A 12,125-nucleotide genomic window follows, 5' to 3' on the forward strand; every position below is an offset into this window, starting at 1 on the left:
AAAGAATAGAGTCAGAGGCCTCGCACTTACCATGGTAGCCTCTTCAATGACAGAGTAGTCAGCCTGCTGCAGGTAGCGGTGAAGGATGTTACAAAGCATACAGGAGGGATTCTCATGCAGGTAGCGAGCTCTTTTAGTCACACGGTTGTACTTGCTCCGGATGGGGATGTGGATGCTCTTTTTCTGTTGGTGCAATGACAAAAGGTTTCAAACTAGTGCACGTCAAGTGAAAATAGACGTTGGAGGTTTTGGACTCCTTCTCATTGAAAAGCTGGTTAAAAAAATGTGGTTTGATAAAAATGCTGACTGATTAAATCGAGGAGGAGGATACTGGACAATCTTCATATTTGTTTCGCTCGACCAGCTCCTAGTTATGCTGCTGTAGGTCTTGATTCCGGGGGGACTTCCTTTGACACACTGGTTTCATTCTCTCTTTCCATCTGCGTGCATCCATGTCCCAGAAATGCTTGTTACTAACTTATCTCCGTGGAGCTTATTCCCCGGAGTCCTTGCGTTTCCTCGCCTCGCGGTTTATCATGGTTGCAGCTGCCGCCGTGGTCCTGCTCGACACCCTGCCGTGCCCTACTACGGCCCACTATGCCCCGCTACACCCTAAACTGATACAACTATTATTTCTAGTCATAGTTCCACTATCTTTATTAGCCGCTTTCCTACCGGAGGGATTTTTGCAGTTAGAACATAACCTTCCTAGAACCCTTTTTTTCTCCTGTTCCGACTGGACCAATTTGGGGATTATTAAGTTCCTCTGGCCACAGTTCCTGTAACTCTTTCAGCTCCTACTTCAGGGCAGGGTCTTTCCCCTTTTCTCTTTCCCGCATAGTGGTGGTTAGATGGCTGTGATTATAATAACAAAAGGTCAGTTCCTATGGCCACTTGGCCAGTGTGAATGCAAATGGTAAAACCGGTTTTGGGGGAAGAGTAGTTAGTAGAACTGTTTAGAAGTGGACTGTTCCTATAACTACGTTCCTGTAACTACTTGGTCGGAAAGAGGCTATTGTTACTATAACTGCCATCATTCCATTATTTGGTTTTCCATTACGAAAAAAAGTACCTGGTACCTGCTAACAGATACTTTTTTTAGTACCTCCTCAGTCGAGGTTCAAAGCTGAGGCGAGCGAGGCAACGGTGGATGAAAACCTGCAGGCTGCTGACTGGTCGGAAAGAATCGTCACTGATCACTGCATTGCTAGCGACAGACGGCATTTTTAAATAGTTTAGCCAGCGGTGTTTTTTGCTGCCGGAGGCTCCACGCAGAGCTTTCTCCGTAGCATACAAGTGGCCTGATGTTTATACTTGTGCGCTGGTGTGTGCATGTGTGATGTGTGTGTGTCGAGTCGCCTTATGTGTGTGTGTGGGGAGCTGGTGAGCGAGGGAGAAGTGAGAGAGTCATATATATGTGAGAGAAACAAAGTGTCTGCCCTGTTCTTTCTGACCACGGTGGGAAATCTGGAGCAGTAAACGTTAGGGGTGGGAATCACCAGAGGCCTCACGATACGATATCATCACGATACTTATGTCACGATGCAATATTATTGCGATTTTAAACATATTGCAATATTCTGCGATATATATTGCAATTTATTACCTTTTTTCCAACTTCAAATTTTTCCCAATTTCAAATGATGTCCCCAAAGGAAAATGTTGTCAACATCTGTTTTATCTAAAAAGATAAATGTATCTGTTTCTCCATCTCACTTCAATTGTATTGCTGCAAAAGTGGGATTGTAAAGCAGACAGACTGACCGACACATATATAATAAAAGATCGATACTTGGCGTCTGTGTATCGATACAGTATTGCCACAAAAAATATCGCGATACTATGCTGTATCGATTTTTTCCCCCCACCCCTAGTAAACGTTAACTATCTCTTTGATATCATGTTGTTTACGGAGACGGAGAACCAGGAAATGAGTCGGGGATATGTCAATGAGAAAAGCAAGCTACTAAGCCACGCCCACGGCAGTCGTTATGACGACCAGCCACGCTGGCGGTACTAAAATCTGCAATGGAAAACGGACGCCGTAGCCGATGCGCAGTAGAGGCGAGTAGAGGCGGAGAGTCGAGTAAAGCGGCGCAGTCGAGTCGAGTAGGTACCATGTAATGGAAAAACGCCATAAGTGTCCAAACCGGCAGCGACAGATGCCGCCCACAAAGAGCCTGGGTCTGTCCGAGGTGTCTGCCTAAAAAGGAAGTTTTTCCTCGCCACTGTCGCACCAAATGCTTGCTCGTGGGAAATAGTTGGGTCTTCGCAAATTATAGGAGTGTGGTCTAGACCTACTCTGTAAAGACCTAATCTGTAAAGCGTCTTGAGGTAACTCTTGTTATGATTGGATACTATAAATAACATAGAATTGAACTGAATTAGATGTATTGCTGACCTCAAGAGCTTCGGTCATGATGCAGCCCATAACGGCGCACACGCGCAGTGTGCCCTCCATGTCCAGCTTGCGTAGAGAAGATTTCAGCTGGTCGATGGGAACCAACCAGGCTCCAATGGCAGGGGTGGCTGTGCTGAGCAGATTCAACTGCCTGTAAACACAACAAAGAGTCAGAGGAGCTTTGATCACCTTGTCAAAACTATTGATCAATGTATCCTGAATTACCGTTTTTGTTTTTTTTGGTTCTCCTGTTCATCATGTTGTTTTGTCTCACAACTTGGAGTCAAGGAATTGATTTCAGCTCCTTTACTCTTCTATGTGTTGCAATTGGGGAGTTGACTTCTAATTAAAACTCAGGTCCACAATACACACTCAGAATGAACCAGCCCTGTGAGGCTGACAGGTCTGCATCAGCAGCAAAGCCTTTTTTTTTTTTTTTTTTTTAAAATGGCTGGCATGAATTTTCATAAAAACCTTTCTCTAGCAGACAATAGATAATATTGTACTTACGAATCACTGCCACTTCAATCTCAACCAGATGACAGTGTGATATGGTAGTTGTTTTTGTCTAAATGTGTATGCCAACATGTGTTTAAAGAGATCTACATGTCATACCTGGAGATGGCTTGTGAAGGTGAACGCACATTTGTGGGAGCAGCAAAACTGAACCAGATCTCCCTGATGGTCAGCTTCATGCTGCTGGAGTCAGGTGGCGGGGGCATGAGGGGGAGGTCTTTCTTCAGGTCGTCCGACTCCACTCCTTCATCCTACAGAGCACAAGATCACACAGTTTAACAGGTGGATGGGACAGGCTGGTGGGAATAAGTTCCAGTATTGCAGCTTTGGATTAGATTTTATGGCTATCGTGTGTGACTGGAGCCCCAAGACATCACTGTCGGCCCGATTACAGCTTTGATTTGCCATCGTGGCTTATTTTCTAGATCAGAGTGGATGTTTCCAAGTTTGATGACTTTAATCTCTTTCTTCTCGCTCTGATCAGGCTCAACCAGAATATTTCAAATAAATGTAATTGTTTGATATGGACAGACAGTTACTCAAATCTGAATCAAAGACAGGGGCAATGGTCTGATTTTCATGTTTGCAAAATATAAAACGTAGAAACAGAAAAGAAAGACAAAAACAAATGAATAATCCATAATTTTTTTGAATGAGACTAGCTGCACATGTCTCGTCAGATCAGTGCCGTGGAGCTTTGATTCTCTGTTAACAAGTCCACATCCACCTGTACTTTCTAGGACATTTAGGAGCGAGTTAGCTTGCCCTAAGTAAACCTGCCTCTCTTAGTTATGCTATTGTAATTCTAGACTGCTGGGGAAGTTCCTTCCTTCCTATGACACAATGAGCTGCTCTCTCATCTCTCTTTTCATTTGTTTCCTTTTGTGTGCATCCTTGTCCCAGAAATGCTTGTTACTAACCTAGCTACCTCTGTGGAGTTGACTCCCCGGAGTCCTTATGTTTCTTCTTCGCCCAGAACATCGCCTCGGACTAGGGTGGCACCAAGACCTGGGTCTTGGGTGCAGCTGTCGCTGTGGACCTGCTACACCCTGCTACACCCTGCTACGCTCTGCGATTCCCTGCAATGTCCGGCTACGTCCTGCCGCGTCCACCCATGCTCTGCTGTGCCACACTACACCCCGTAACGCCCTGCTGTGCCCGGCTATGACATTAACTACTACGACTACCATTGTAGTCACTGTTCCATTATCTTTATCATGACTATTATTGCCACTGTTCATCACACCCCCAACCGGCCCCGTCAGACACCGCCTACCAAGAGTCTGGGTCTGCCGAGGTTTCTTCCTAAAAGGGAGTTTTTCGTCACCACTGTCGCAACAGCTACTGCTAATGCTTGCTCTTGAGGGAATATTGGGAATGTTTGGGGTTTTTTTATAAAAAGTGGGTTGTTTTAAAAATATTTTTTCAAAAAAAAACCCCGAGATAACTCTTGTTATGATTTGATACTATAAATAAAATTGAATTAATGTTTTAACACAGTAAGGTGCAGATAAAATTAAGAAATTGGCTCAAAGAGAATTCATTTTGTCCTCACATAAGTTGATCTTTGAGGTCAGTGGAGCTAAAAAGGGTTTTAGGTTTGTCGACCTTAAGAGAAGACGTGTGGCTTAACACTGCAACGGACTGTGACACTCAAATGCCATGGTAAAAATTCTGATATTAACTGGATTTGAGCTCATGAAATAAATACTGCAGATTTAAGGTTTGGCTTAGTGTTAAAGTAGGTTTGACATTAGCTCCAATTTCATTTTGTTGTTAAATCTGAGCAATAAAGATCTGATCGGCTTTTTTTTTTTTAGCCACTTCACAATAGCATACTAGCATATCATTTCTAACCTGGTCGTCTGAGTCCGAGTGTTCGTTGGCATCAGAGGCCGGGCTGATAGCATCATGTGGCAGGTTGTCATCAGAGACGTCGGTGCTGTAACCGCTGCCCGTCTGAGAGCCTGTCGAACCGTTGGACTTGGACATACCCGTCTTCCCCCCAGTGTCTGAGCGTCCCATCACACCAAATGAATTGTAAAGAATGGCTCCTGACTGGCGGCCCCCTGCAACAGAAAGAGTAACCAAATTCACAAATCTGTACACAAATTCCCTCGTGATGCAACTCATCTTTGTTGTTCGCAATGTAAGCGATGACTCGGACATCTTTACCTTTGACCGTGAGGTTCTCGATGCCACATTCAAACATAATCCAGCCCCATTTCTCAAGAGATGTCGCAGAGCGGCCGAGATCGCCTGCTGTGGCCTGGGCTTCGGTTTCATCCACCATTGAAAACTCCTCCATTTCCTCCAGGCCAAACAGCACTTTGGACTTCTCAAACGGGATTGCTGTGATTGCACATGTGCCAATGTCTACGAAAGCAAAAGAAACAACGCAACGGTTAGAAAAAAACTACATTACTAGGATGTTTCCTGTTAAACATTTTGACAAAAAAGTGCTTGGGAAGAAAAAAAAAAAATTGGAAAAAGACTATATTACAAATAAAATATAAAAACATCTAAGCATCTAAATACTTTTGCTGGTACTGTAGATCAAGTGAGGGCATTTTTGCATACTGTTGAGGGATAGCTAGTACAGTAAATTAAGAAAGAGGCTGTAGGTTATGTAAAAGAACAGTGGACCACTTTAAAAAGTGGCACAAGGGATCAAACAGGGCTGCCGTCCTCCTGAACCAACCTGTGGAGTCGAGGCCTCGCAGCTGGCTGTGAATACGGTGGATGTTCAGCCTGGCGGCGATCTCTTTGCCTTTCTCGATGCCCGCGTTGGAGCGCAGCGATCCAGAAGACTGAGGCTGCATCTTGGTGGCTGAGGCGTACTTCTCCAACATGACTGATGGTCGGCCATGTTCCGTGGTGTTGGGCGTCTCCTCTACAATACCCCTGAAACGAGTAGAAAGAAAAGGTTTGTATTTCAGCTGGGCTGCTGTCACATGTAAGCACATGTCTGATGTTGTGGAGTCAAAGAAATTGCACCGTTGATTTTGTACTCTATAACACTGTTGTTCAGAGTACAAAACACACATCACCTTTTGTAAATGAGAATTAGTTATGAATAGAAGGATATAAATCTAAGTAAATTATTTCCAAATTCACAGATTGCCACCCTACAAATATGGTGAATGGTACTTTTAAATGTCTTGAATGACATCCAAACAACCACAACTGAACGTGCCAGCAGGCATTTTAAAGACCGACACATTTGCCCTGAGCACATACACTCCAAACATCTTAGTCATTGCACGCACGCACACACATTACACACACACACATTACACACACACACACACACATTACACACACACACACACACACACACACACACACACACACACACACACACACACAGGAGTAGTGGAGGCATTACCTGTTCATTCTGAACTGGGTGGCAATCCTGTCGAAGCACAGCGCCACCAGAGACACATGTGTGACACACTTATTGGAGCATGACGGTGACCCCTCCTCTACAGAAGCCTGCAGGAGGCAAAGGTTCATCTGCAGGAAAAGAGAACCAAACATAAAGACAACTAAACAAAATAGAACTAAACCCCACTGTGCTGTAAAATATTGTTCTCTAATAAAAAGAAAACTGATGCTGTGGACGTAAATAATAGCGATGGCCACAAGAATCTAATTATTGTTCCACAGGGATGAATACAGTGATATAACGATTAGCTTTCCCAAATGTAAGATTGTTTTGGTATTTGTCTATATGAAGATATACAAAGGGCAATAAAAACAAAATCTATAGTGCAATAGTTACAAATGAGGAAAAATGTATTATATCCACTCAAACTTTTAGGGCAAACAGACTTTTAATATCATTCAGTGGAATAAAAACAAAAGAAGCTGAATGTTTTTTGTTTAAGACAATTTTTTGGGCATTTTAGGCCTTTATTTCCACAGGACAAATGAAGACACAAAAGAGGAGAGAGGGGGGGAATGACGTGCAGCAAAGGGCCACAGATCGGAGTCGAACCCGCGGCCGCTGCGTCGAGGAGTAAACCTCTATATACTGTATGTGCGCCTGCTCTACCAACTGAGCTAACCCGGCCACGAAGCTGAATGGTTTTGATAGTATATGCATCATTTCGTATTATTCTACACAAATGCTGAGCGCGTTGTATATTCATTGTTTAAATGTAAAGTGATGTACAGCGATGCTAATGATTCTGTGCTTGCTCTTGAACCTCTTTTGGTCAGAGCACAGTTTAAGGCCCGCTGCTGGCCTCTCATTATTCCGGGTCACGGGTCTTACCTTGGGGATGGAGACGTTGGCTTGGAGGCCCTTGATTTTCACATTATCTGGTTTGACGGACAGGTCCGTCTGGCCATGGGTGATGTTGAGGGAGCCAGGGGTTGTGCCCTCGGTCTTGGACAGCTTGTGCTCCTGCTTGCCTGTTTGGCTCTGTGTGGATCCAGATCCAAAAAACACTCATGAGGCAACAAAGCTACTTTGACAAAATTTGGAAGCATATTTTTTATCAAATCTCAAAACCTTTAGAATACAAACACGTATTTCATACTATTGAGTGACACTATCACAGGAATTAAAGTGCCCATATTATGCTCATTTTCAGGTTTATAATTGTATTTAGAGGTTGAACCAGAATAGGTTTACGTGGTTTAATTATCAAAAAACACCATATTTTTGTTGTACTGCACATTGCTGCAGATCCTCTTTTCACCCTGTGTTCAGGTCTCTATTTTAGCTACAGAGTGACACATCCTACTTCTGTACCATCTTTGTTGGGATTCGGCACATGCGCAGTAGCTAGGTAAGGCTCACAACTGTTTCTCTAACTGCAGTCAGTACAAGTTTGTATGCGTGTGGAAGCACCAGAGACAAAAAATAACACTCCAAATCCCAGAAAAAGTGATTTTTTCATAATCTGGGCACTTTAAAGCTTTCCCTTTGTGATTTGAATCAACTTATATTAGAGTGATTTGATTCTCAAACACTGAGTATGCCAACAGTCAAAAACCTCTATCACAATGAATAAATATTAGCACATCAAGCTGTATTGCTCCGTTCTGTTCACTGTTGTACTTACGGACTCCGTGACTGTGGACTTGCTGATCTGATAAGCTTCATTGAGGACTTTCCCATGCAGGTCATCCAGAATGGCTGCAGGATGACGAATACTGGCGAAGTGGACCATGGATTCGATGTACCTGAAAGAGATCAAACAGACAGACCGCTGTAATAAAACAATACAATTTCATAAGGTTAGATATATTTTGTTTTATTTAGTTGCATTTGTAAAAACAAAAAAAACAGACTTGAAACACTAAATGTTTGATCCAAAGTGATTCAGATATAAAAATCACCCTTTCAAAGCAGAATCAAAATGTACTTGTCAGTATTTGGAGGTTAGCCTCTCTTCAATCTCTTAGCTACAGTTCACCCATCTCATTACTGCACTAACCAAGGCCTGAATGCTTGTAAGACAAACCCAGAACTGTTAGCCTTTGGCAAAGATTCACACTGGTAGACGACCAAGAGCGGGACCAGACTCTCAATCACGGTCAGCGGAATTATAGATCTAAGATACAGAGTGCTTAGGGATTAAATTGGCTTCAGGTCCAAGTTGTGCTTTAGGCTATAAAAAATAAAAATAAAAACTTAACTAAGAATGTGTGGTGTGAAAAAGACGGTTAGCCAATCTTGTTTTTCTTATCAGGGTTTTCAAACTGAGATTGAAAAGCTAGTTTTAAGGGAGATGTGATCAATAAAGCAGCATGACCAAAACCAAACTCTATTACAACCGACAGATACAGAGGTTTACTCCTCGACGCAAGGGGCTGGGGTTCGACTCCGACCTGCGGCCCTTTGCTGCATGTCATCCCCCCCCCCACTCCCCCTCTCTCCCCTTTCATGTCTTCAGCTGTCCTATCAAAATAAAGGCCGAAAATGCCCCCGAAAAAAAAAAATCATCTTTAAAAGAAAAATAGTTACTACCTGTCCAGGGATTCAGCCACAAGGGGCGTGAGCACCACATTGACGGCTCCCTTCACCTCCACGATGGCAGTGGTCCTGGTCTGAGCTAAGGGCTGCTCCAGAGTCCAGTCATCGGTCGTCGTGTCCTCGTCGGTGTTCTCCATGGCCCTCTTATCCAGCGGGGTGTATGGTGTACTGTGGTGGAACAAAGAGACAATCTTGGATCATGAGTTATATATTAATAATAATAATAAACAAAAAACACACTTTTTTAAGTGGACAGGTTTGTAATTGAATATATAGGGTAAGGTGGGCAATAACTTGAAGACTAGGGCTGGGACGATATGCTTTTGTCCCGATTCGATTCTTTCACCACACATGGTTGCCGATTCGAGTTGTATTGCAATTTTCATTTATTGCGGTTCTAGAAGTATTGCGATTCGATTGTATTGAAATCTTCTTTTCCCTCTTTAACAAAAACTAAAGTTGAATAATACACTTCTAGAGACAATAGATCATCATAAGACATTTCTAAAAACTAATTGTTTTCTAAGGCCGGTTACACACTGCACGCGTCTCGCGAGCGTGGCGTTTCTGTTGCATGTCAGCTGCGTGGATTTTTCTGTGTCCTACATACCAGAAGCGTGTCTGACGCGGCGCTGCTCCTGCTGCTAGGTACAGGAAGGGCTGATCTCGGGACATAGTGCCGACAGATTCAAACTCTGAAAAATGGGTAAGTGGGCTGTCTGAACAACTTTGTGTAGCTGTAAAGAGCCTATATAGCCTATCTGATGTTGGACCGTCACTCAGAACACACACACTACATTGTTATCGTAGCCTATCCTACCATTTATATATAGCCTACTGATTTGATTAAAGCAAGACAACGTCGGCAGTATTGACTGCAAAATATGTTACAGAATATTTTGTTCTGTATGACCGGTGCAATATTTGAAAATCTTTTCTCTGAAATTTTGTATTACATTTATATCTACATTGATGTCAAAACCTAGACTTTCAAACATCAATATGTCATTTATTAATATGTAAATGTGTCTAAATGACATATAAACATATTTTCCTATTCTATTTTGCTCGCGTCTCGCGTGAAAAATAGGCGTCGGTTCTATTTCTAGCAGGCACGCGTCTCAGGCGCGTCTCGAGCCGTGCCTGAGACACGCGTCTCACGCCGGCAGTGTGTAAGCTCTAACCTGTTAACATGGGAGCCGAAATATAAACGGAAACGCCACGCAGCTGACACGCTCGCGCGACGCTTCCAGTGTGTAACCGGCCTAAGAAGAATGCACATCACATGTTAGTCAGTCTGACATTTAATTAATTTGTAAATAAGTACGTGACATGGATTTTCTGCTTTCGGTCCGTTATGCTGGAAACGGATATGATGTAGTCAGCTCCACCGTATGAACAGAAAATATTTAGGTGAATCACTGGTAATGAAAAAAAATCGAAAAGGGAAAAGAATCGATTTCAAAAACTCGACGCAAAAGAAATCATGATAGATAGGATTTTTTAGATTTTTTTCCCCCACCCCTATTAAATACCTGATATTCTCTCCCATCAGCTGAAGTCCTCGGTCAAATAGAGAGCTAGCTGATAGGCCCTGCTTTATCACCTGTAATGTAAAAAGAAAGTGTTACACCCCAAAAGAGATGTCCTGGGTGTATAAGGGTTGGATATATACCATTCAACCATTTCAACAGCTAATACCTAACAATATGACAAGATTCTGAAATTGAACTATAGTATTACACGCTGAAGGAGCCAATAACCTCGCTACACGCACACAAAGACTGTTAGTTCTTAGTTAAAGACCTTAAAGCTGGGAACAGACAGCTGGTCGAAGGAAGCAGCGCTCTCCTCACTGGTGGGTGTGTCCAAATCTAGGGGGCGGTGCAGAGAAGACTTGGAGGTCCTCTTATTGGTGGGCTGCTTGACGGACCAATTTGAGACCTGGCAGAGGTGAAGCAAAAAGGGCTTTTATTGGACAAAAGAGTAGTCACAGTGAAAATAAACCAGCAAGGCATTACCACAGTTAATAAAAAAACAAAAAAAGCATTATATAGAGCAAAGTAACACTCACATGCAGATGCAAGTATTTGTTTTCAATTACTGGAGGAACCTATGATTTCGCACATGTGGACTAATGTGAAAGACTTTACCTGGTAGTGGGCTAAATAGCTCTGGTAGCACGCCATGACGTGCGGCTGGCGGGTCACAGGGCCAGGTTCAGCCGTCTTCTCCGCCTCCACTGAGCTCTCCTCCTCCATGGCCAGGGCTGAGACGAAGGAGGCCTGGGATGTGTGGCTGGGCAGGGGCTGGGGTGGCAGTGGGGGCAGCAGTGGGGGCAGCATTGGGGGCATGGGCAGGGGACGCGGCTCAGTGATCAGCTCACCATTAAGAACGTAGGTGAGGGGTCCCTCAACACTGTGGTAGATGGAACTCCGGCTAGGGGGGCAGAGGTCAAAATATTTACACATGGGCATCAAATGTATATGTCAAGGTGTGGTTCTAGCTAGTTACAACCTAGTTACATACTGTACACACACACACACACACACACACACATACAGTGTATATATATATATATATATATATATATATATATATATATATATATATATATATATATTTTGCTGTCAGTTAAACACGTTATTAATGGCGTTAACGCAAACCCATTTTAACGGCGGCAATTTTTTAATGGCGAGATTAACGTTCTTTTTGGCCTAGCAAACTTTGTAGTTTTTTTCACATGCTGTTGCAACAACTAGTAACGTTACAAAAACTACAACACCACACCGGATCTAGCTAGACCGAAACACACTTGTTTGGGCTTGCGAGCCGGCCAGAGAGTAGTAGGCTAACGTTACGTTTTGAGTGAATGGCGAGCGCGAGACGCCAAAATGGATGGCAATAAGATTCTGAATGGAAAGTTTACTTTTAAAAAGTTGCCAAATGGTTCCATTGAGAAGACCAAAGTGATCTGTGTGTTTTGTCGTTGTGAACTGAGTTATCATCGCAGCACGTCCAGTCTGAAATACCACTTGATGGCAAAGCACACAGCTGATCCGAATTCTCCGCCTCCCTCGTCAAAGCCAGGCGACAAAAGCACAAAGCAAGCCGATCCACTTTTCCATTTTGATAAGAGCATTAAAATGAGAAAAAAAATAATGGGACAAAAAGAAATCAAGGGACATTTAGAACAGACAAATGCGATTAATCGCATTA

The 12,125-nt window shown here is 43.2% G+C and overlaps 1 protein-coding gene across 16 annotated transcripts in view; it reads right to left on the minus strand.

Annotated features, from left to right (window-relative positions):
* Positions 1-12,125, minus strand: part of kiaa1109 (KIAA1109 ortholog) — a 92,593-nt gene that overhangs the window by 51,834 nt on the left and 28,634 nt on the right. For all 16 annotated transcript variants that reach the window (XM_039786972.1, XM_039786959.1, XM_039786957.1 and 13 more), the window contains 13 exons: positions 11,060-11,345; positions 10,713-10,850; positions 10,442-10,512; positions 8,901-9,074; positions 7,993-8,113; positions 7,197-7,346; positions 6,306-6,433; positions 5,619-5,821; positions 5,093-5,293; positions 4,775-4,986; positions 3,017-3,168; positions 2,402-2,552; positions 31-183 (listed from right to left, as the gene is read on the minus strand). In XM_039786972.1, the coding sequence (XP_039642906.1) occupies positions 31-183; positions 2,402-2,552; positions 3,017-3,168; positions 4,775-4,986; positions 5,093-5,293; positions 5,619-5,821; positions 6,306-6,433; positions 7,197-7,346; positions 7,993-8,113; positions 8,901-9,074; positions 10,442-10,512; positions 10,713-10,850; positions 11,060-11,345 (2,140 nt within the window). The remainder of the gene's footprint in view (positions 1-30; positions 184-2,401; positions 2,553-3,016; positions 3,169-4,774; positions 4,987-5,092; positions 5,294-5,618; positions 5,822-6,305; positions 6,434-7,196; positions 7,347-7,992; positions 8,114-8,900; positions 9,075-10,441; positions 10,513-10,712; positions 10,851-11,059; positions 11,346-12,125) is intronic.

This window comes from Perca fluviatilis, chromosome 20, assembly GCF_010015445.1.
Source record: "Perca fluviatilis chromosome 20, GENO_Pfluv_1.0, whole genome shotgun sequence".
NCBI lineage: Eukaryota > Metazoa > Chordata > Actinopteri > Perciformes > Percidae > Perca > Perca fluviatilis.